General features: G+C 44.1%; 1 protein-coding gene and 1 long non-coding RNA gene across 2 annotated transcripts; both read right to left on the reverse strand.

The window, feature by feature from the left end:
* Window positions 1–3,067: 3,067 nt before the first annotated feature.
* Window positions 3,068–9,649, reverse strand: LOC149433907 (uncharacterized). The gene is made up of 3 exons (XR_016308829.1): window positions 9,543–9,649; window positions 7,341–7,366; window positions 3,068–5,950 (listed from the first exon to the last, which is right to left on the reverse strand). It is a non-coding gene; the product is annotated as an uncharacterized LOC149433907 (long non-coding RNA).
* A 1,557-nt stretch (window positions 9,650–11,206) lies between these two features.
* On the reverse strand, window positions 11,207–23,309 carry LOC149433908 (low affinity immunoglobulin gamma Fc region receptor II-like). Its single transcript, XM_089664302.1, has 3 exons — window positions 22,339–23,309; window positions 19,611–19,862; window positions 11,207–11,592 (listed from the first exon to the last, which is right to left on the reverse strand). Exons 1-3 carry the CDS (start codon window positions 22,694–22,696, stop codon window positions 11,207–11,209), a joined length of 996 nt encoding a protein of 331 aa, XP_089520428.1. The 5' UTR covers window positions 22,697–23,309.
* Window positions 23,310–25,642: the final 2,333 nt, after the last annotated feature.

Genomic DNA, 25,642 nt, shown 5'->3' on the forward strand with positions numbered 1-25,642 from the left:
CTGAAACCATCTATGGTTGGCTGTAGTTAGCACTAGGGTTCAAATCCCAACAACGGCACTACCTGCATGGCGTTTGCATGTTCTCCCCGTGCCTGCGTGGGTTTCCTCTGGGTATTCCGGTTTCCTCCCACACTCCAAAGGCATGGTGGGCTAATTGGCTGCTGTCTTTCTTGGCCCCTAAGAATGAATGTGAGTGAAGGACCTGAGATTGTGAGCCCTGTGGGTTCAGGGACTGATGTGAATGTACAATATACAGGCCCCGCCCACTTTACGTATATATATATTTTTACATTTTATTTAATTTTTTAAAAGCTTTTTATAATAATTAAAAACGTATTTTTCTAATGAAATGTTTCAGATGCGAATGCCTTTTTTATTTTTTCATGGGGGCTTCAACGCAGTACACTCCATGTCACATGATTTCCTACGGCACACGTTCACATCTCCGCGTTTTCACCCGACGCGGTTTTTTTGGAAAGGGGCGGGGACTTTTTTTTTTGAATGCAAAAAAGTTGCGTTTTTTTGGTTCTATAGACTTCAATGGAAAGTCTGTAGTGCGTTTTTTATGTGTTTGTGCTGCGTTTTTGGTGCGTTTTGCATTCTAAATCTGCCTAGCAACAAAAAAAAAAAAAAGCAAAACGCATCAAAATCGTGACAAAAACGCAAAACGCAATGCAGAAACGGCTGAAACGCAACCTACCTAGGTGAGATGAACAATACATATACCCACGGCTTGTTTCTTGTCTCCGCCCCCAACCCACCTCCCAGTACCGCCCCTTTTAGAGAATACAGAGCAAAGTAACATTTTGTGGTGCCAAGTAATTTGTATGGAATTCGGTAATAACAAAAAATATAATACCCTCCAGCAACAATAGATCTCACAGCAGCCAGCAACAAAGGACCCCTCTCTCAACGGTAGATCACATTCAGCAACAATTGACTCCCAGCAACATAACAGCAACCCCCCTGCCAAGCAACAACAGACAACCCCAGCAACAGTAGACCACCATGCAAAAATAACTCCCCCCAGCAACAACAGACCCCCAGCAGAAACAACAGATTTCCCAGCAGCCAGCAACAACAATAGACTCTCCAGCAACCAGCAACAATAGACCCCTCTCTCTCAACAGTAGATCCCTTTCAGAAACAATTGACCCCCCAACAATATAAGCCCCCCCAGCAACAATAGACCCCTCTCTCAACCATAGATCCCTTTCAGAAACAATTGACTCCCTCCAACAATATGAGCCCCCAAGCAACAATAGACCCCTCTCTCAACAGTAGATCCCTTTCAGAAACAATTGACCCCCCCAACAATATAAGCCCCCACCAGGAACAACAGACCCCTCTCTCAACAGTAGATCCCTCTCAGAAACAATTGACCCCCCCCCAACAATATAAGCCCCCCCAGCAACAATAGACCCCTCTCAACAGTAGATCCCTTTCAGAAACAATTGACCCCCCCCAAGAATATAAGCCCCCCCCCCAGCAACAACAAACATCCTCTCCAGCAACAATAAACTCCCCAGCAAGAATAGATTGTCACGCAAAAATATACGCCCTCCAGCAACAATAGATCTCACAACAGCCAACGACAAAGGACCCCTCTCTCAACAGACAAAGGACCCCTCTCTCAACAGTAGATCACATTCAGCAACAACTGACCCCCAGCAACATAACACCCCCCCGCCAAGCAACAATAGACCACCATGCAAAAATACCACCCCTCCAGCAACAATAGACCCCCAGCAGCAAAAACAGATTTACCAGCAGTCAGCATCAATAGATTTTCCAGCAGCCAGAAACAATAGACCCCTCCCTCAACAGTAGATCCCTTTCAGCAACAATTGACCCCCCCCCCAACAATAATACCACCCCTCCAGCAACAATAGACCCCCAGCAGCAAAAACAGATTTACCAGCAGTCAGCATCAATAAATTTTTAGCAGCCAGAAACAATAGACCCCTCCCTCAACAGTAGATCCCTTTCAGCAACAATTGACCCCCCCCAACAATATAAGCCCCCCCCAGTAACAATAGACCCCCTTACCAGCAACAATAGATTGTCAAGCAAAAATATAATGCCCTCCAGCAACAATAGATCTCACAGCAGCCAGCGACAAAAGACCCCTCTCTCATCAGTAGATCCCATTTAGCAACAATTGACCACCAGCAACATAACACCCCCCCCACCAAGCAACAAAAGGCCGCCCCAGCAATAGTAGACCACTATGCAAAAAAATTCCCCCCCCCAACAATAGATCCCTCCCTCAACAGTCAATCCCTTTCAGCAACAATTGACCCCCCCCCCCAACGATATAAGCCCCCATCAACAATAGACCCCTCCACCAGAAACAATAAACCTCCCCAGCAACAATTATCACGCAAAATTAGATGCCCTCCAGCAATAATAGATCTCACAGCAGCCAGCGACAAAAGACCCTTCCCATTTAGCAACACTTGACCCCCAGCAACATAACACCCCCCCTGCCAAACAACAATAGAGCTCCCCAGCAACAGTAGACCACCATGCAAAATATCTCACCCCAGCAACAATAGACCCCCAGCAGCAACAACAGAATTCCCAGCAGCCAGCATCAATAGACCCCTCCCTCAACAGTCAATCCCTTTCAGCAACAATTGACCCCCCCAATAATATAAGCCCCCCAAGCAACAATAGGTGCCCTCACCAGCGACAATAAACCTCCCCAGCTAGAATAGATTGTCACACAAAAATAGATGCCCGCCAGCAACAATAGATCCCACAGCAGCCAGCAACAAAAGACGCCCCTCTGAACAATAGATCCTATTCAGCAACACAAGACCCCCAGCAACATAACACCCCCAAGCAACAATAGAACTCCCCAGCAACAATAGACCACCATGCAAAAATAGGTCCCCTCCAGCAACAATAGATCCCCAAGTAGTCAACATCAATAAATCCTCCAGCACCCCTTGCCATTACATGCATTCAGTGCTGGAGGTGCCGGAACTGCGGGGGGGGGGGGGGGTGCCGGAACTGCGGGGGTGGGGGAACACAAGAGATGAAAAAATAACAGACGCGAGAGTTTCCGGAAATCGACATCTTTAATGAATGAAACGAACAAAATGGTAAGAAGTCGTTCATTGACATCGAAATGGTATTCTCAGCATCATTCCTGGATAGAGGAGCCGACCCGGGCTGAGCTCTACGTGACACCTTGTCCCAGGAAGGTCCCAAGATGTCCCAGTGACACCATTTTCCAAACAGCCCAAACGCCAGTCTCAGGTTGTCCTAACAAAACCTTGCTGAATGTGACACCTTATGTTTCGCCTTGTCTTAGTAAGCCCCAGTCCTAGGAACCTCCAGTGACACCCTGCCCTATGAAGCTTCAGTCCTAAGAAGTCCCAGTGACACCCAGTCCCTTGAAGCCCCAGTCCCTGGAAGCTCCAGGTGGTACCCTGTCCCATGAAACCTCAGTCCCAGGAAGTTCTAGTGACACCCTGTCCTATGAATCTTCAGCCCCAAGAAGTCAGTGACTCCTTTTCATGAATCCCCAGTCCCAGAAAGCTCCAGTGACACCCTGTCCTATGGAGCTTCACTCCCAAGAAGTACCAATGACACTTTGTCTCATGAAGCCCCAGTCCCTGGAAGGTCCAGTGACACCATGTCCTATGAAGCTTCAACCCCAAGAAGTCACAGTGACACCCTGTTCTATGAAGCTTCAGTCCCTGGAATTACTGGTTTCACCCAGTCCTATGAAGCTTCAGTACCAAGAAATCACAATGACACCCTGTTCTGTGAAGCTTCAGTCTCAGAAATCTCCAGTGACACCCTCTCCCATGAAGCCTGTTCCAGGAAGTCCCAGTGACACCCTGTCCTATGAAGCCTCAGCCCCAAGAAGTCCCAGTGACACCCTGTTCTATGAAGCTTCAGTCCCAAGAAGTCACTGTGACCCACTGTCCCATGAAAACTGAGTCCCATGACGTCCCAGAGACACCTTGTCCTATGAAGCTTCAGTCCTAAGAGGTCACAGTGACACCCTGTCCTGTGAAGCTTCAGTCCCAGAAAGCTCCAGTGACACCCTCTCCCATGAAGCCTCAGTCCCCGGATGTCCCAGTGAGACCCTGTCCTATGAAGCTTCAGTCCCAATAAATCCCAGTGAGACCCTGTCCTATGAAGCTTCAGTCCCAATAAATCCAAGTGACACCCTGTCCCATGAATCCCCAATTCCAGGAAGCTCCAGTGACAACCTGTCCAGTGAATCTTCAGTCCTAAGAAGTCACAGTGACACCCTCTCCCATGAAGCTTCAGTCCCAGGAAGTCCCAGTGACACCCTGTACCTTGAATCCCCAATCCCAGAAAGCTCAAGTGACACCCAGTCCTATGAAGCTTCAGTCCTAAGAGGTCACAGTGACACCCTGTTCTGTGATGCTTCAGTCCCAGAAAGCTCCAGTGACCCTTTCTCCCATGAAGCATCAGTCCCAGGAAGTCCCAGTGACACCCTGTCTTACAAAGCTTCAGCCCCAAGAAGTCCCAGTTACACCCTGTCCCATGAATCCCATATTCCAGAAAGCTCCAGTGACACCCTGTGCTGTGAAGATTCAGTCCCAGAAAGCTCCAGTGACACCCTGTTCTGTGAAGTTTCAGCCCCAGGAAGTCCCAGTGACACCCTGTATCTTGAATCCCCAATCCCAGAAAGCTCAAGTGACACCCAGTCCTGTGAAGATTCAGTCCCAGAAAGCTGCAGTGACACCCTCTACCATCCCAGGAAGTCCCAGTGACACCCTGTCCCATGAATCCCCAATTCCAGGAAGCTCCATTGACAACCTGTCCAGTGAATCTTCAGTCCTAAGAAGTCACAGTGACACCCTCTCCCATGAAGCTTCAGTCCCAGGAAGTCCCAGTGACACCCTGTACCTTGAATCCCCAATCCCAGAAAGCTCAAGTGACACCCAGTCCTATGAAGCTTCAGTCCTAAGAGGTCACAGTGACACCTTGTTCTGTGATGCTTCAGTCCCAGAAAGCTCCAGTGACCCTTTCTCCCATGAAGCATCAGTCCCAGGAAGTCTCAGTGACACCCTGTCTTACAAAGCTTCAGTCCCAAGAAGTCCCAGTTACACCCTGTCCCATGAATCCCATATTCCAGAAAGCTCCAGTGACACCCTGTCCTGTGAAGATTCAGTCCCAGAAAGCTCCAGTGACACCCTGTTCTGTGAAGCTTCAGCCCCAGGAAGCCCCAGTGACACCCTGTATCTTGAATCCCCAATCCCAGAAAGCTCAAGTGACACCCTGCCCTGTGAAGATTCAGTCCCAGAAAGCTGCAGTGACACCCTCTACCATCCCAGGAAGTCCCAGTGACACCCTGCCCCACGAAGCCTCAACCCTTGGAAGTCCCAGTGACACCCAGTTGTCTCTCAAAGGGGCCCCATTGAGCTAACCTCCTATTTTTTTTAAGAATACAGATTCCCATGCCGAGGAATCAGCACTAATCACCCCCCAGTCCCAGTCCTTCAACTGGCAGATCGGTGTGGAAGATTGAGGGGGTTTAAAATGGCCACTAGATGGCGCTGAGGAGCCGAGGAAATACATCCATCTTTGTCACAAGAGATACAATGTCACAAATCTAGAGAACGTCGGAGGGAATGAACACAAATATGGAACAGTTTTCTTTTTGGCTGATTCACAAACCAATATCCGTGCAATTCCATTGGACGGAAGGCTATACAATGTTTTAATAAATGAACCCCAAAGTCTGCGGCGTCCTCTACTCAGGGAGTGGATCAGAGAATTCATGTTTGTCCGGCAGGATGTGCAGGGATGGGTTGCGTCCCGCGCTCACCGGAACCCGCATTTGTGTTCTGTTGTATTAAAATCGAGCGACACCATAGACGGTTCTGGTCGAAGTTCCTGCCGGCGTGTTGGAGGAGCCTGCGTGCGTCACAAGTGAGTATGTGACCGCGTGATCGTCCTGGAGGAGGGAGATAAAACAGACAGTCAGACGTCCGCACATCGATCGATTCTTCATGTGTCAGCACTGCGAAGGGAGGAAGAAACTGAGAGATATAAAATGTATATATATAATATATTGCCAGGAGTATTGGCCCCGCCCACCAGTCATGTGATTCAGGTGCTCCAATCCCCTCCCAATCATGTGATTCAGGTGTTCCAATCCCCTCCCAATCATGTGATTCAGGTGTTCCAATCCCCTCCCAATCATGTGATTCAGGTGTTCCAATCCCCTCCATATCATGTGATTCAGGTGTTCCAATCCCCTCCAAATCATGTGATTCAGGTGTTCCAATCCCCTCCCAATCATGTGATTCAGGTGTTCCAATCCCTTCCCAATCATGTGATTCACGTGTTCCAATCCCCTCCCAATCATGTGATTCAGGTGTTCCAATCCCCTCCCAATCATGTGATTCATGTGTTCCAATCCCCTCCATATCATGTGATTCAGGTGTTCCAATCCCCTCCGAATCATGTGATTCAGATGTTCGAATCCCCTCCATATCATGTGATTCAGGTGTTCCAATCCCCTCCATATTATGTGATTCGGGTGTTCCAATCCCCTCCCAATCATGTGATTCAGGTGTTCCAATCCCCCCCATATCATGTGATTCAGGTGTTCCAATCCCCTCCCAATCATGTGATTCAGGTGTTCCAATCCCCCCCATATCATGTGATTCAGGTGTTCCAATCCCCTCCTGATCATGTGATTCCGGTGTTCCAATCCCCTCCATATCATGTGATTCAGGTGTTCCAATCCCCCACCAATCATGTGATTCAGGTGTTCCAATCCCCTCCATATCATGTGATTCAGGTGTTCCAATCCCCTCCATGGACACAGGTGTATACAATCAAGCCCCTAGGCATGCAGACTACTTGTACAAACATTGGTGAAAGAATGGGTCGCTCTCAGGAGCTCAGTGACTCCAAGCGTGGTCATTTAATAGAATACATGTTAAAATATTTTCGCGTAGGCCAATATATTGGAAATATATGTCGCATGTATAATTTTTTTTCTAAATATATTGGAAATATATTTCTCTTCCATATGGGCTGCTTTTCTGCAAAACGCTGCAGTAAAATGCATAGGTGTGAACAGGGGCGGACTGACCATTTGGAAACTCGGGCACTGCCCGAGGGCCCGGGGTCAGTAGGGGGCCCCATGAGATGCCCCTGGTACCTTTTTCATAGGCTTTTTTGAGTTTGGGCAAGGACACAGGGGCCCCATGATCCCCTATTGACCGGGGGCCCCATGAGTTGTCAGTCCGCCCCTGGGTGTGAACCTGGGGTAAAGGAACTATCTTTCAACATGCAAGTAGTCGAAGGAGATCAGACAAAAGACGATCACTTACATTTCGATGTTTTGGAGCAGGACGGGCTGCACAGAGAAAGAAAAGGGAGGTGAGTGTATATGAAGCCATGAAAAGAGAATATGAATTTGGTGACTTTTATGTAAAGCACATTGGAGGTCTATGTTAGAAAATGTTTTTTACAGTGCAGATACAACGAACGACCACCATATTATTTGTAATATATTTATCTCCTATGATTGGCAGCTCCACCTAGTGGCCAAAATGTGTTTTTTTCCTCCCAGTGTCACCAAGGATGGGGCACAATTCCACCCAATGACACCAACAATTGGGCCCAATAACACCAATAATGGGGCACAATTCCTCCCAGTGTCACCAATGATGAGGCACAATTCCTCCCAGTGTCACCAACAATTGGGCCCAATAACACCAATGATGGGGTGCAATTCCTCCCAATGACACCAATGATGGGGCACAATTCCTCCTAGTGTCACCAAGAATGGGGCACAATTCCTCCCAGTGTCACCAAGGATGGGGCACAATTCCTCCCATTGATACCAATGATGGGGCACAATTCCTCCCAGTGTCACCAATAATGGGGCACAATTCCTCCCAGTGTCACCAAGGATGGGGCACAATTTCTCCCAGTGTCACCAAGGATGGGGCACAATTCCTCCCAGTGTCATCAAGGATGGGGCACAATTCCTCCCAGTGTTGCCAACAATTGGGCCCAATAACACCAATGATGGGGCGCAATTTATCCCAATGACACCAATGATGGGGCACAATTCCTCCCAGTGTCACCAAGGATGGGGCACAATTCCTCCCAGTGTCACCAATAATGGGGCACAATTCCTCCCAGTGTCACCAAGGATGGGGCACAATTTCTCCCAGTGTCACAAGGATGGGGCACAATTCCTTCCAGTGTCACCAAGGATGGGGCACAATTCCTTCCAGTGTCACCAAGGATGGGGCACAATTCCTCCCAGTATCACCATGGATGGGGCACAATTCCTCCTAGTGTCACCAAGGATGGGGCACAATTCCTCCCAGTGTCACCAAGGATGGGGTACAATTCCTCCCAGTGTCACCAAGGATGGGGCACAATTCCTCCCAGTGTCACCAAGAATGGGGCACAATTCCTCCCAGTGTCACCAAGGATGGGGCACAATTTCTCCCAGTGTGACCAAGGATGGGGCACAATTTCTCCCAGTGTCTTCAAGGATGGGGCACAATTCCTCCCAATGTCACCAAGAATGGGGCACAATTCCTCCCATTGTCACCAAGGATGGGGCACAATTCCTCCCAGTGTCACCAAGGATGGGGCACAATTGCTCCCAGTGTCATCAAGGATGGGGCACAATTCCACCCAATGACACCAACAATTGGGCCCAATAACACCAATGATGGGGCGCAATTCTTCCCAGTGTCACCAAGGATGGGGCACAATTCCTCCCAGTGTCACCAAGGATGGGGCACAATTCCTCCCAGTGTCACCAAGGATGGGGCACAATTCCTCCCAGTGTTACCAAGGATGGGGCACAATTCCTCCCAGTGTCACCAAGGATGGGGCACAATTCCTCCCAGTGTTACCAAGGATGGGGCACAATTCCTCCCAGTGTCACCATGGATGGGGCACAATTCCTCCCAGTGTCACCAAGGATGGGGCACAATTCCTCCCAGTGTCACCAAGGATGGGGCACAATTCCTCCCAGTGTCACCAAGGATGGAGTACAATTCCTCTCAGTGTCACCTAGGATGGGGCACAATTCCACCCAATGACACCAACAATTGGGCCCAATAACACCAATGATGGGGCGCAATTCCTCCCAATGACACCCACCAACAATGGGGCACAGTTCCTCTCATTAGCACCAAAAATGGGGCAGGGAAGAAGGGGGGAGGACAACTTCCGCTTCCGATCACCTTAGGCGCACCCCGCTCTCCAAAGGTGCCAATCCTTCATGGGGATCGGGGGACAAGGGCTTAAAGTAGAACCTCCCCTTTTGGGTGGAGCTCCTCTTCAAGAGAGATTTCTTATCGCTTCCAGTTGCCTCTTCAGGAAAGAATGTGAAAGAAATATCCCCGGAGGGGTACAGACAGCAAAAAAAAAAAAACGACCAGGGTTTTGTCCACTCCCTCCCAAAAAAATAAATTAGAAAAATGCCCGTAGATATATTTTAAATCGATCTCCGCATGAACAAAGCTCCAGTTCTCTGGTTCTAGGAAGACGACCCAACTCACCCTCCTGCACGTCATCGATGTTAATGGACGAGTAGTGAATGTCTTCTTCAGCTTTGTCTTCTCCTCCAGGTTCTGAGAAGTAAAAGAAACGAATCTTCATCGATGTTTTTACATTTATCGTAATATGTAGGTGACCTGCAACCACTCAGTACCTACCTTTGGCCGGTTCCTCGACTACGCTTCCGTTTGGTCCCAACCACTTGTTACCAGCTTGGCTTGTTTACTGACTATGCTAGGCTTGCTCACCTTTTGGTGGGGCGATCCTGAGGACCTAAACCTGGTGCTAACATCCTGCGAAATCCATCTCCACCATCAGGAGCTCTGGGGAATACCGGTTAGTGCTTAGATACCACACCTCTGCTGAGCCGGTGTCACAGGGTGACCTGCTTGGGTACGTATCCAGCTGGTCGGTGGGAGCCTCTCTACAGCTATAGCCAATGGACTCCAAGCTTGAACCCTGACCGTGACCAATGTAAAGGAAGACCTTGAACAATCTTCCATGAGCCTACTTTCCATCTAGGTGTTGAATATCAAAGTACAGTATACACATTGGAAAAGGTCCTAGAAAACGGAGAAGACCTCCAACAGTCCTAGAAGTTGATGTATTCTAGCTTTCAACATATCTACTACGTAACAGGCAATCCACCCCTCCAATCCACCCCTCCAATCCCCCCCCTTCGATCCACCCCTCCGATCCTCCCCTCCGATCCACCCCTCCGATCCACCCCTCCGATCCACCCCTCCGATCCTCCCCTCCGATCCACCCCTCTGATCCACCCCTCCGATCCTCCCCTCCGATCCACCCCTCCGATCCACCCATACAATCCACCCCTCCAATCCACCCCTCCAATCCACCCATACAATCCACCCATACATTATGTGGCAAAAGCTTGAGGAGGACCCTTCTTTGTATCAGTATGACTGTGGCCCTTGTGTCCAAAGCCAGCTCCATAAGGACATGGGGTGACCAGTTTGATGTGAGGGAACTCACCTCTATCATTGACCATCCCTGCCAGGAATCACCCCCATCGTATCCACCCCAATCGTATCCACCTCAATCGTATCCACCTCAATCGTATCCTCCCCAATCGTATCCACCCCAATCGTATCCACCCCAATTGTATCCACCCCAATGGTATCTACCACAATCATATCCACCACAATCATATCCACCCCCATCGTATCCACCACAATCGTATCCACCCCCATCGCATCCACCACAATCGTATCCAAACAAATGGTATCCACCCCCATCGTATCCACCCCCACCGTATCCACCCCAATCATATCCACCCCAATCGTATCCACCCCAATCGTATCCACCCCAATCGTATCCACCCCCATCATATCCACCCTCATCATAGCCACCCCAATCGTATCCACCTCAATCGTATGCACCCCCATCATATCCACCCCCATCGCATCCACCACAATCGTATCCAAACAAATGGTATCCACCCCCATCGTATCCACCCCAATCGTATCCAACCCCATCGTATACACCCCCATCGTATCCACCCCAATCGTATCCACCCCCATCGTATTTACCCCCATCATAGCCACCCCAATCGTATCCACCCCAATCGTATCCACCCCCATCGTATCCACCCCCATCATATCCACCCCGATCATATCCACCCCCATCGTATCCACACCGATCGTATTCACCCCATCGTATGCACCCCCATCGTATGCACCCCCATCGTATGCACCCCCATCGTATGCACCCCCATCGTATCCACCCCAATCGTATCCACCCCAATCGTATCCACCACAATCGTATCCACCCCAGTTGTATCCACCCCAATCGTATCCACCCCAATCCTATCCACCACAAGAGTTTGAATACTTCGAGTAGTTTTAGGTTTTCCTTCTTTGTGAACAGTACCTGAGTCCGAATAGTTCTGAGGACCACCTCTGGTCAATGGAGGTAGCTGGTGTCTAAATAGGAAGAGCAGGAGACTGATGACGAATGTGAGGAAAAGAGCCACCGAAACTGGAATCCAAAGGAAGCTGTGGGCTGCTTGGCTCTTATCTAGGAGAACATTTTCTAGAAAAATACAAAAGTGAAAATTAATACAATTCGATAAACCATTCGTAATATTTCAACTTATAAACGGATGATACCATTGGACTCCCCCTGTGTCCCATCTGAGCCAATAAGGAATGTCAAGGCAATTGACTGGATGCTCTGGTGTGATCCCTTTGGGAAGATCTCCATTGGTATCAGTGGGAGGAATAGTGCCCCATCATTGGTGTCAGTGGGAGGAATAGTGCCCCATCATTGGTGTCAGTGGGAGGAATAGTGCCCCATCATTGGTATCAGTGGGAGGAATAGTGTCCCATCATTGGTGTCAGTGGGAGGAATAGTGCCCCACTATTGGTGTCTGTGGGAGGAATAGTGCCCCATCATTGGTGTCAGTGGGAGGAATAGTGCCCCATCATTGGTGTCAGTGGGAGGAATAGTGCCCCATCATTGGTGTCAGTGGGAGGAATAGTGCCCCATCATTGGTATCAGTGGGAGGAATAGTGCCCCATCATTGGTGTCAGTAGGAGGAATAGTGTCCCATCATTGGTATCAGTGGAAGGAATAGTGACCCATCATTGGTATCAGTGGGAGGAATAGTGTCCCATCATTGGTGTCAGTAGGATGAATAGTGTCCCATCATTGGTGTCAGTGGAAGGAATAGTGTCCCATCATTGGTATCAGTGGGAGGAATAGTGCCCCATCATTGGTATCAGTGGGAGGAATAGTGCCCCATCATTGGTATCAGTGGGAGGAATAGTGCCCCATCATTGGTGTCAGTGGGAGGAATAGTGCCCCATCATTGGTGTCAGTGGGAGGAATAGTGCCCCATCATTGGTATCAGTGGGAGGAATAGTGCTCCATCATTGGTATCAGTGGGAGGAATAGTGCCCCATCATTGGTGTCAGTGGGAGGAATAGTGCCCCATCATTGGTGTCAGTGGGAGGAATAGTGCCCCATCATTGGTGTCAGTGGGAGGAATAGTGCCCCATCATTGGTATCAGAGGGAGGAATAGTGCCCCATCATTGGTATCAGAGGGAGGAATAGTTCTCCAGCATTGGTGTCAGTGGGGGAATAGTTCTCCAGCATTGGTGTCAGTAGGAGGAATAGTACCCCATCATTGGTGTCAGTGGGGGGAATAGTGCCCCATCATTGGTATCAGTGGGAGGAATAGTGCCCCATCATTGGTGTCAGTGGAAGGAATAGCGCCCCATCATTGGTATCAGTGGGAGGAATAGCGCCCCATCATTGGTGTTAGTGGGAGGAATAGTGTCCCATCATTGGTGTCAGTGGGAGGAATAGTGTCCCATCATTGGTGTCAGTGGGAGGAATAGTTCTCCATTATTGGTGTCAGCGGGAGGAATAGTGCCCCATCATTGGTGTCAACGGGAGGAATAGTGCCCCATCATTGGTATCAGTGGGAGGAATGGTGCCCCATCATTGGTATCAGTGGGAGGAATGGTGCCCCATCATTGGTGTCAGTGGGAGGAATGGTGCCCCATCATTGGTGTCAGTGGGAGGAATAGTGCCTCGTTGTTGGTGTCAGTGGGAGGAATAGTGCCCCGTTGTTGGTATCAGTGGGAGGAATAGTGCTCCATCATTGGTATCAGTGGGAGGAATAGTGCCCCATCATTGGTGTCAGTGGGGGGAATAGTGCCCCATCATTGGTGTCAGTGGGAGGAATAGTGCCCCATCATTGGTGTCAGTGGGGGGAATAGTGCCCCATCATTGGTATCAGTGGGAGGAATAGTGCCCCATTTTTGGTATCAGTGGGAGGAATAGTGCCCCATTTTTGGTGTCAGTGGGAGGAATAGTGCCCCATTATTGGTGTCAGTGGGAGGAATAGTGCCCCATTATTGGTGTCAGTGGGAGGAAGAGTGTCCCATCATTGGTGTCAGTGGGAGGAATAGTGCCCCATCATTGGTGTCAGTGGGAGGAATAGTGCCCCGTTGTTGGTATCAGTGGAGGAATAGTGCCCCATCATTGGTGTCAGTGGGAGGAATAGTGCCCCATCATTGGTGTCAGTGGGAGGAATAGTACCCATCATTGGTGTCAGTGGGAGGAATAGTACCCATCATTGGTGTCAGTGGGAGGGATAGTGCCCCATCATTGATATCAGTGGGAGGAATAGTGCTCCATCATTGCTGTCAGTGGGAGGAATAGTGGCCCATCATTGGTGTCAGTGGGAGGAATAGTGTCCCATCACTGGTGTCAGTGGGAGGAATAGTGTCCCATCATTGGTGTCAGTGGGAGGAATAATGCCCCATCATTGGTATCACTGGGAGGAATAGCGCCCCATCATTGATGTTAGTGGGAGGAATAGTGCCCCATCATTGGTGACAGTGGGAGGAATAGTGTCCCATCATTGGTGTCAGTGGGAGGAATAGTTCTCCATTATTGGTGTCAGTGGGAGGAATAGTACCCATCATTGGTGTCAGCAGGAGGAATAGTGCCCCATCATTGGTGTCAGCGGGAGGAATAGTGCCCCATCATTGGTATCAGTGGGAGGAATGGTGCCCCATCATTGGTGTCAGTGGGAGGAATAGTGCCTCGTTGTTGGTGTCAGTGGGAGGAATAGTGACCCATCATTGGTATCAGTGGGAGGAATAGTGCCCCATCATTGGTGTCAGTGGGGGGAATAGTGCCCCGTTGTTGGTATCAGTGGGAGGAATAGTGCTCCATCATTGGTATCAGTGGGAGGAATAGTGCCCCATCATTGGTGTCAGTGGGGGGAATAGTGCCCCATCATTGGTGTCAGTGGGAGGAATAGTGCCCCATCATTGGTGTCAGTGGGAGGAATAGTGCCCCATCATTGGTATCAGTGGGAGGAATAGTGCCCCATTTTTGGTGTCAGTGGGAGGAATAGTGCCCCATTGTTGGTATCAGTGGGAGGAATAGTGCCCCATTATTGGTGTCAGTGGGAGGAAGAGTGTCCCATCATTGGTGTCAGTGGGAGGAATAGTGCCCCGTTGTTGGTATCAGTGGAGGAATAGTGCCCCATCATTGGTGTCAGTGGAGGAATAGTGCCCCATCATTGGTGTCAGTGGGAGGAATAGTACCCATCATTGGTGTCAGTGGGAGGAATAGTACCCATCATTGGTGTCAGTGGGAGGAATAGTGCCCCATCATTGGTATCAGTGGGAGGAATAGTGCCCCATTTTTGGTGTCAGTGGGAGGAATAGTGCCCCATTGTTGGTATCAGTGGGAGGAATTGTGCCCCATTATTGGTGTCAGTGGGAGGAATAGTGCCCCATCATTGGTGTCAGTGGGAGGAATAGTGCCCCATCATTGGTGTCAGTGGGAGGAATAGTGCCCCGTTGTTGGTATCAGTGGAGGAATAGTGCCCCATCATTGGTGTCAGTGGAGGAATAGTGCCCCATCATTGGTGTCAGTGGGAGGAATAGTGCCCCATCATTGGTGTCAGTGGGAGGAATAGTACCCATCATTGGTGTCAATGGGAGGAATAGTACCCATCATTGGTGTCAGTGGGAGGGATAGTGCCCCATCATTGATATCAGTTGGAGGAATAGTGGCCCATCATTGGTGTCAGTGGGAGGAATAGTGCCCCATCATTGGTGTCAGTGGGAGGAATAGTACCCATCATTGGTGTCAATGGGAGGAATAGTACCCATCATTGGTGTCAGTGGGAGGAATAGTGTCCCATCATTGGTGTCAGTGGGAGGAATAGTACCCCATCATTGGTATCAGGGGAAGGAATAGTGTCCCATCTTTGGTGTCAGTGGGAGGAATAGTGCCCCATCATTGGTGTCAGTGGGAGGAATAGTACCCCATCATTGGTGTCAGTGGGAGGAATAGTGCCCCATCATTGGTGTCAGTGGGAGGAATAGTACCCCATCTTTGGTGTCAGTGGGAGGAATAGTGCCCCATCATTGGTGTCAGTGGGAAAGATGTCTCATCCTGCTGAGGTTTCACAAGTACGATGGAGTTCTCTCACTAATTCGGGAACCTCTATGACGTTGAGCACCATCTAAAATTCAGATTATTAAAACATTGCACATTATTTACATATTTTGGGTTCATGGACACTTTCTCGGCACCTTGTAAGGTGTCATCACCTTCTGTGCACGGAACACCCAACCACTTCGTCTGACTTTGACCCCCACCGACCATCTGCAGGAAGATCATCATGCAAATACCAGGTTTCCTGCGTTGTTTCCCCCTTTCAGGTTGGCTGAGCACTTTGCATGTTCTCTGGTTATTTTTAAAAAATGTCTCATCTACAGGAGGAACTCACTGCTAATGTTCAATGACTATTGTAATAAATGCAATTTATTTTTTTTTTTTTAATTTTCGAAAAATATATTTTAAAAATATTCTTCCCAATTGTATTGACATATATTTGAAATAATAAAAATTTTATATATTTTCAATATATATCAAAATATATTACAATAAATAAATAAATATACACATATATATATATATTGAAATATATTGAAAATATATAAAATTGTAATTGTTTCAAATATATGTCAATACAATTGGGAAGAATATATTAAAAATATATTTCAAATATATTTTTCTTCCACGTGGGCGGGATTGCAAAATGTAGGGGAATGTTTATATTTTCGGATGTAATTTATATATTTGCTGCGATTTTGTAAGAAAAAAAAAAGTTTAATAAAAGATTTAAATTTAAAAAAATAAATAAAAGCTACAGAAAAAAATATTAAAAGCGATTTTTTTTGTCACTTCTTTAAATAAGATACAGAAGACCCATTTATGCGCGCACCTCTCCAGGTGTGACATGAAAGGGTCAAAACAACCCTTTTTTATTTTTTTAATTACCGTGTGTTATTAGTCACCGTGAAACCAAATAATTTAACAAGCAAATATGATTTATGATACCAGGAAACAAACTCTCCAAGCCGCATGATTTTACCTTCAACAGAATATATATATATATATGTATATTAATTTATTTATTGAAATATATTTTGAAATATATTGAATACGGCCAAAATTGTAGCATTTCAAATATATGTCAATACAATTGGGAAGAATATATTAAAAATATATTTCAAATATATTTTTCTTCCACGTGGGCGGGATTGCAAAATGTAGAGGAATGTTTATATTTCGGATGTAAATGATATTTTTGCTGCTGTGATTTTGTAAGGAAAAAAAAAAAAGTTCAATTAAAGATTTAAGTAATAAAAATAAATACATTGAATACGGCCAAAATTGTAGTATTTCAAATATAATTTTCTTCCATGTGGGTGGGATTGCAAATGTAGGGGAATGTTTATATTTTGGATGTAAATTATATTTTTGCTGTGATTTTGTAAAGAAAAAAAAGAAAAAAAAAAGTTTAATAAAAGATTTAAATAAAAAAATAAATAAATAAAAGCTACAGAAAAAAATATTAAAAGCAATGTTTTTTGTCACTTCTTTAAATAAGATACTGAAGACCCATTTATGCGCGCACCTCTCCAGATGTGACATGAAAGGGTCAAAACAACCTTTTTTTTAATCACTGAGTGTTATTAGTCATCGTGAAACCAAATAATTTAACAAGCAAATATGATTTATGATAGCAGGAAACAAAGTCTCCAAGCCGCGTGATTTTACCTTCAACAGAATATATATATATTTATTTATTTAAATATATTTTGAAATATATTGAATGTGGCCAAAATTATAATTATTTCAAATATATGTCAATGTGATTGGGAAGAATATTTTTAAAATATATTTCAAATATATTTTTCTTCCACGTGGGCGGGATTGCAAAATGTAGAGGAATGTTTATATTTCGGATGTAAATGATATTTTTGCTGCTGTGATTTTGTAAGGAAAAAAAAAAAGTTTAATAAAAGATTTAAGAAATAAAAATAAATATATTGAATACGGCCAAAATTGTAGTATTTCAAATATATGTCAATATAATTGGGAAGAATATTTTTAAAATATATTTAAAATATATTTTTCTTCCACGTGGGCGGGATTGCAAAATGTAGGGGAATGTTTATATTTCGGATGTAAATTATATTTTTGCTGTGATTTTGTAAGGAAAAAAAAGTTTAATAAAAGATTTAAATTTAAAAAAATAAATAAATAAAAGCTACAGAGAAAAAATATTAAAAGCAATTTTTTTTATCACTTCTTTAAAAAGATACTCAAGACCCATTTATGCGCGCACCTCTCCAGATGTGACATGAAAGGGTCAAAAAAAGTTTTTTTTTTAATCACCGTGTGTTATTAGTCACCGTGAAAACCAAATAATTTAACAAGCAAATATGATTTATGATAGCAGGAAACAAACTCTCCAAGCCGTGTGATTTTACCTTCAACAGAATATATATATATTTATTTATTTAAATATATTTTGAAATATATTGAATGTGGCCAAAATTATAATTATTTCAAATATATGTCAATGTGATTGGGAAGAATATTTTTAAAATATATTTCAAATATATTTTTCTTCCACATGGGTGGGATTGCAAAATGTAGGGGAATGTTTATATTTTGGATGTAAATGATATTTTTGCTGCTGTGATTTTGTAAGAAAAAAAAAAAAGTTTAATAAAAGTTTTAAATAAAAAAATAAATAAATAAAAGCTACAGAAAAAAAAATTAAAAGCGATTTTTTTTGTCACTTCATTAAATAAGATACAGAAGACCCATTTATGCGCGCACCTCCCCAGATGTGACATGAAAGGGTCAAAAAAATTTTTTTTTTTAATCACCGTGTGTTATTAGTCACCGTGAAAACCAAATAATTTAACAAGCAAATATGATTTATGATACCAGGAAACAAACTCTCCAAGCCGCGTGATTTTACCTTCAACAGAATATATATATATTTATTTATTTACTTAAATATATTTTGAAATATATTGAATACGGCCAAAATTGTAGCATTTCAAATATATGTCAATATAATTGGGAAGAATATATTAAAAATATGTAAATATTTTTGCTGTGATTTGTAAGAAAAAAAAAAGTTTAATAAAAGATTTAAATAAAAAAAAAATAAATAAAAGCTACAGAAAAAATTATTAAAAGCGATTTTTTTTTGTCACTTCTTTAAATAAGATACTGAAGACCCATTTATGCGCGCACCTCTCCAGATGTGACATGAAAGGGTCAAAACAACCCTTTTTTTTTTTTTTTAAATCAATGTGTGTTATTAGTCATCGTGAAACCAAATACTGTATGATTTATGATACCAGGAAATAAACTCTCCAAGCCGCGTGATTTTACCTTCAACAGAATATATATATATTTATTTATTTAAATATATTTTGAAATATATTCAATACGGCCAAAATTGTAGTATTTCAAATATATGTCAATATAATTGGGAAGAATATTTTTAAAATATATTTCAAATATATTTTTCTTCCACGTGGGCGGGATTGCAAAATGTAAGGGAATGTTTGTATTTCGGATGTAATTTATATTTTTGCTGTGATTTTATAAGAAAAAAAAAAGTTTAATAAAAGATTTAAATAAAAAAATAAATAAATAAAAGCTACAGAAAAAAAATATTAAAAGCGATTTTTTGTCACTTCTTTAAATAAGATACAGAAGACCCATTTATGCGTGCACCTCTCCAGGTGTGACATGAAAGGGTCAAAACAACCTTTTTTTTTTTAATCACCGAGTGTTATTAGTCATCGTGAAACCAAATAATTTAACAAGCAAATATGATTTATGATACCAGGAAACAAACTCTCCAAGCCGCGTGATTTTACCGTCAACAGAATATATATATATTTAATTATTGAAATATTTTTTGAAATATATTGAATGAGACCAAAATTGCAATTATTTCAAATATATGTCAATGTGATTGGGAAGAATATTTTTAAAATATATTTCAAATATATTTTTCTTCCACGTGGGTGGGATTGCAAAATGTAAGGAAATGTTTATATTTCGGATGTAAATGATATTTTTGCTGCTGTGAGTTCGTAAGGAAAAAAAAAAGTTTAATAAAAGATTTAAATAAAAAAAAAAAATAAAAGCTACAGAAAAAAATATTAAAACTCTCCTAGCCGCGTGATTTTACCTTCAACAGAAATGTAGGTTTCGGCATAGAGTTTCTGGTTGTAATATATTTGCTTGGTACAATGATACGTCCCGGCCACGTTATGATCCACTTTTGTAAAATGTAGATGGTCGTTGGTGACTGAGAACTGTAATAAGGTTCCGTTTTTGTAAAAAGTCGTGTTGGTGGCAGGAATACCGGGACGGCTGTGACAACGAAGAGTTAAAGGGTCGCCCTTGTATATGACCAGAGGTCTCTGCAGGATGAGCTGGGCTGAAATTGGAAAAAAAAAACATTTGGATATATTTATATTCCCACATGGAAGAAAAATATATTTAAATATATTTTTAAAAATATTCTTCCCAAATATATTGACATATATTTGAAATACTACAATTTTGGGCGTATTCAATATATTTCAAAATATGTTTCAATACACACATATATATTTATATATATATACATTAAATAAATAAATATATATATATATATACATTAAATATATATATATATATATATATATATATATATATATATATATACATTAAATAAATAAATAAATATATATATATATATATATATATATATATATATTATATTCTTCAGATTTTTTTTAACATGGAAAAAAGTCATATAATCACACATATTTGTAAATGCATTACAAAAATGTAGATTTGTATTTTTAAAGACCTACAGTATATTTGAAACTTATTTTTCTAAATATTTTTCATATATTTTTTAATAAAAACGCATTTCAACATACAGTATATATATATAAAATACAAATCTACATTTTTGGAATGCATTTACAAATATATGTAAAAATATATGCTAAAATGACTTTTTTCTATGTTAAAAAAAATCTGAAGAATATATTAACATAGAAAAAAGTCATTTTAACATATATTTTTACATATATTTGTAAATGCATTCCAAAAATGTAGATTTGTATTTTATATATATATACTGTATGTTGAAATGAGTTATTTATATATTACAAAATATATGTTAAAATGACTTTCATATGTTAAAAAAAATCTGAAGAATATATTAAAAAAAAAATATATTTTTAACATTTTTATATATTTAAAAAAAAACATTTTTTATATATTTTGTAATATATAAATAACGCATTTCAACATGCAGTATATATACCAGGAAGACTGGTGGTACCCCCTGCTGGCCTGAGGAAATGTGGGCTTTTTTGCCCAGCATATATACGCCCACAGCTCTCAGTCAGTGCTTTTGATTGAGAGTCAGCCAATTCCAGTGGTCACATGATACAGAAGCCATTCCATCTCCTGGCCAAAAAAAGGCCACTTAAAGGGCCTCTGCAAGGCAGGACTTAGAGGTTAAAGTTACCCTATCACCAACCCTTTTCAACCCTTAATAATAACTTTCTGGGTCTCAGGGGACCTCTGCTAAAAAGGACTCCATCTACAACTCATGATACATTAGGGTGATGGTCGGTGGGAAGATTGCTCCTCACACTTGTGGTCAATGTGAAGTATTACCCACTTACAGATAACTATAAAGATCCTTGGTGTCAGAGGGAACTTGTCTGAGAGGCAGAAATTGCTCAAGGAACCCCTAGCAACCTCTTAAGGAACCCTAGACTAGACCATTCATTTCATTAAAAATCATCTCATAAGAACATCTACAGCTCAAAGCCTCCCATGCGTAGACCTTCAAAGTCTGTAGGACTACTGCTGATTGCTGCCATCTTGGATGGAGGGAACTTGTCTGAGAGACAGAAATTGCTCAAGGAACCCCTAGCAACCTCTTGAGGAACCCTGGATGAGAAACCCTGGACTAATTCATTCATTTCATTTCATAGGGATATCTACCTGTAAAAGCGTCCCATGCGTAGACCTTCAAAATCTGTGGGACGTCTGCTGATTGATCTTGGATGTGAGGTCAGCAACCTCAGCTGATTCAAGTATTCTCCTTAACTCCTCCATTAGCAACTACATAAAAGGTTATGTAAGACGTTTAGTGGAGGAGCAGAGGTGCTGGGCCAGCACAGAGAGTATTTAGACACTCCCAGAAGATGGGAGGGCTGTGATGGTGCTCCTCACACTTGTGGACATTGTGAAGTATTACCCACTTACAGATAGCTAAAGAGATCCTTGGTGTCAGAGGGAACTTGTCTGAGAGGCAGAAATTGCTCAAGGAACCCATAGCAACCTCTTAAGGAACCCTGGACTAGACCATTAATTTAATTGAAAATCATCCCATACGAATATCTACCGGTCAAAGCCTCCCATGGGTAGACCTTCAAAATTTGTAGGACTACTGCTGATTGCTGCCATCTTGGATGGAGGGAACTTGTCTGAGAGGCAGAAATTGCTCAAGGAACCCCTAGCAACCTCTTGAGGAACCCTGGATGAGATACCCTGGACTAGACCATTAATTTCATTTCATAGGGATATCTACTTGTAAAAGCCTCCCATGCGTAGACCTTCAAAATCTGTGGGACTACTGCTGATTGATCTTGGATGTGATGTCAGCAACCTCAGCTGACTCAAATATTCTCCTCAACTCCTCCATTAGCAGCTACATAAAAGGTTATGTAAGGAGTTTAGGGGAGGAGCAGAGGTGCTGGGCCAGCACAGAGAGTATTCAGACACTCCCAGAAGATGAGAAGGTCTATGATGATCAAGGATGGTCCAGGAGATTACAGACATTTTTTTTTTATATAGACATCAGACAAGTGTTGTGTAGAGATATGGAGGACAAATAAACTCACAGTTAATGACACCGAGCCTGGCCGGATCGCTCTTCTGACTCGTATTGGTGCGACATTGATATTCTCCGATGTCGTTCTCGTCAGCAGACCGGATTGTGAGACTAGGCCGATGTTCCTTGATCGGTTTGGTGTCTTTGTACCAGTAATATCTGAGGTTCTCCCGTGTTGGGGATCCTACGTTACATGTTATATTGACCGATTCATAGATGAAGATATTCCCCCAGTTGGGTGTAAAGGTCACCATAGCTTTGACGGCAACTTGGACAACAAAAAAGAGATACACGGTGTAGTTAATATTACGTGGACTCCTGACCATCACACCTACCCGTATGGTGAAAAGCAGGGGCGGACTGACCATTCGAGCAATTGGGCGCTGCCCGGGGGCCCAGGGTCAGTAGGGGGCCCCATGAGACGCCCCTGGTACCTTTTATAGGCTTTTTTTGGGTGTGGCTTGAGTGTGGGCGAGGACACAGGGGCCCCATGATCCCTTATTGCCCGGGGGCCCCATGAGTTGTCAGTCCACCCCCGGTGAAAAGTATAGGGACCCCCCTTTTAGGCAACTGAGCACTTCCAACCTTGAGGTGACACTTCGATGAAGGCTCTTTACTGTGCCCCCGTGCAGAAAGCTGGCCCCATACATGGTTTGACCACAGAAGTGGTGATTAACACTGACTCTTGGGGCCAGTCAGGACCCTTGGCCAATCAGCACACTGTAACTGGGCCACGCAGAACAGTCTAGAACAGTGGTCCAGGTGCTTTCTTGCTTACTTTTATCTGGATCTTGGGGCATTATTCCCCCTACTGTCAGCAACAATGGGCCACTATTCTTGCCAATGACACCAATGATGGGGCACTATTCCCCCCACTGACACCAACGGTGGGGCACTATTCCTCCCACTGACACCAATGATGAGGCACTATTCCTCCAACTGATACCAATGATGGGGCACTATTCCTCCCACTGACACCAATGATGGGGCACTATTCCTCCCACTGACACCAATGATGGGGCACTATTCCTCCCACTGACACCAATGATGGGGCACTATTCCCCCCACTGACACTAGTAGTAGGACAATATTCCCCCCACTGACACCAATGATGGGGCACTATTCCTCCCACTGACACCAATGATGGACCACTATTCCTCCCACTGATACCACTGATGGACCACTATTCCTCCCACTGACACCAATGATGGGGCACTATTCCTCCCACTGACACCACTGATGGGGCACTATTCCTCCCACAGACACCAATGATAGGGCACTATTCCTCCCACTGACACCGATGATGGGGCACTATTTCTCCCACTGACACCAACAATGGGTCACTATTCCTCCCCTTAATACCACTGATGGGCCACAATTTCTCCCACTGACCCCAATGATGGGACACTATTCCTCCCACTGACACCAATGATGGGGCACTATTCCTCCCACTGACCTGAATGATTGGGCACTATTCCTCCCACTGACACCAATGATGGGGCACTATTCCTCCCCCTAATACCATTGATGGACCACTATTCCTCCCACTGACACTAATAATAGGACATTATTCCCCCCACTGGCATCAGGGCATTAGCTACTCCCATTGGCCACAGTCTGGCACCCTAAAGTTTGAAGGAAAATACGTTGGCCCTTTGTGTAGAAAATTTGGTGAGCCCTTGTCTTGAATATACTATTTCCAGATTAAAGGAACAAAAAGACACGTTTTGACCAGTTTTGGGTGGAGGAACTCAAAGGGTCTGCACAGAGTCCTGACCTCAACCCTACAGAACACCTTTGGGGTAAAATGCCAGTTCCAAGCTAGGTCTAGCCATCCAGCATCAGTACCTGACCACACCAACGTTCTTATGGCTCAGTAGTCACAAATCCCCACAAAAGCATTTCCAAAAATGTGGAAAGCCTTCCTAGAAGAGTGGTGGATACCACAGCTGCGTACTGAGGATGTCTAACAAGCTCATCTAGGTGTGATGGTCTACAAACGTTTGGCCAAATAGTGTATATACAATGGAAAGAAGTTCTGAAACTCATTTTTGGGGTCTCTTCAAGAGCTAAGGAACGTGGCTCACCAACATTCTTATGGCTCAGTAGGCACAAATCCCCGCAAAAGCATTCCAAAAATGTGGAAAGCCTTCCCTGAAGAGTGGTGGATACCATAGCTGTGAACTGAGGCCAATTCCATATGAATGGCCATGGGTTTGGAATGGGATGTCCAACAAGCTCATCTAGGTGTGATGGTCTACAAACATTTGGCCAAATAGTGTATATACAACGGAGAGAAGTTCTGAAACTCATTTTTGGGGGTTCTTCAAGAGCTAAGGAACGTGGCTCACCAACGTTCTTATGGCTTAGTAGGCACACATTTCCTCAAAAGCATTTCCAAAAATGTGGAAAGCCTTCCCTGAAGAGTGGTGGATACCACAGCTGCGAACTGAGGCCAATTCCATATGAATGGCCATGGGTTTGGAATGGGATGTCCAACAAGCTCATCTAGGTGTGAAGGTCTACAAAAGTTTGGCCAAATAGTGGACAGTATATGCAACGGAAAGAAGTTCTGAAACTCATTTTTGGGGTCTCTTCAAGAGCTAAGGAACGTGACTCACCAACGTTCTTATGGCTCAGGAGGCACAAATCCCCACAAAAGCATTTCCAAAAATGTGGAAAGCCTTCCCAGAAGAGTGGTAGATACCATAGCTGCGTACTGAGTATATCTAACCAGTTCATCCAGGTGTGATGGTCTACAAACGTTTGGCCAAATAGTGGATATACAACGGAAAGAAATTCTGAAACTCATTTTTGGGGTCTCTTCAAGAGCTAAGGAACGTGGCTCACCAACGTTCTTATGGCTCAGTAGGCACAAATCACCACAAAAGCATTTCCAAAAATGTGGAAAGCCTTCCCAGAAGAGTGGTGGATACTATAGCTGTGAACTGAGGATGTCTAACAAGCTCATCTAGGTGCAATGGTCTACAAACGTTTGGCCAAATATTGTATATACAATGGAAAGAAGTTCTGAAACTCATGTTTGGGGTCTCTTCAAGAGCTAAGGAACGTGGCTCACCAACGTTCTTATGGCTCAGTAAACACAAATTTCCACAAAAGCATTTCCAAAAATGTGGAAAGCCTTCCCTGAAGAGTGGTGGATACCATAGCTGTGAACTGAGGATGTCTAACAAGCTCATCCAGGTGTGATGGTCTACAAACGTTTGGCCAAATAGTGGATATACAACAGAAAGAAATTCTGTGGATACCACAGCTACGAACTGAGGCCAATTCCATATGAACGGCCATGGGTT

This window comes from Staurois parvus, unplaced genomic scaffold (genome assembly GCF_062004578.1).
Source record: "Staurois parvus isolate SC_StPar_1 unplaced genomic scaffold, SC_StPar_1.0 ptg001879l, whole genome shotgun sequence".
Lineage (NCBI taxonomy): Eukaryota > Metazoa > Chordata > Amphibia > Anura > Ranidae > Staurois > Staurois parvus.

Excerpts from the sequence above, each read along its gene's own strand:
- LOC149433908 (XM_089664302.1), bottom strand. The coding sequence starts at position 22,696 with ATGGTCAGTCCGCCCCTGCTTTTCACCATACGGGTAGGTGTGATGGTC. Across the intron at positions 19,863-22,338 it reads CAGGCTCGGTGTCATTAACT|CCCAGCTCATCCTGCAGAGA; the intron begins GTGAGTTTATTT and ends TTCCAATTTCAG. Across the intron at positions 11,593-19,610 it reads AACCTACATTTCTGTTGAAG|AAAATGTTCTCCTAGATAAG; the intron begins GTAAAATCACGC and ends GTATTTTTCTAG.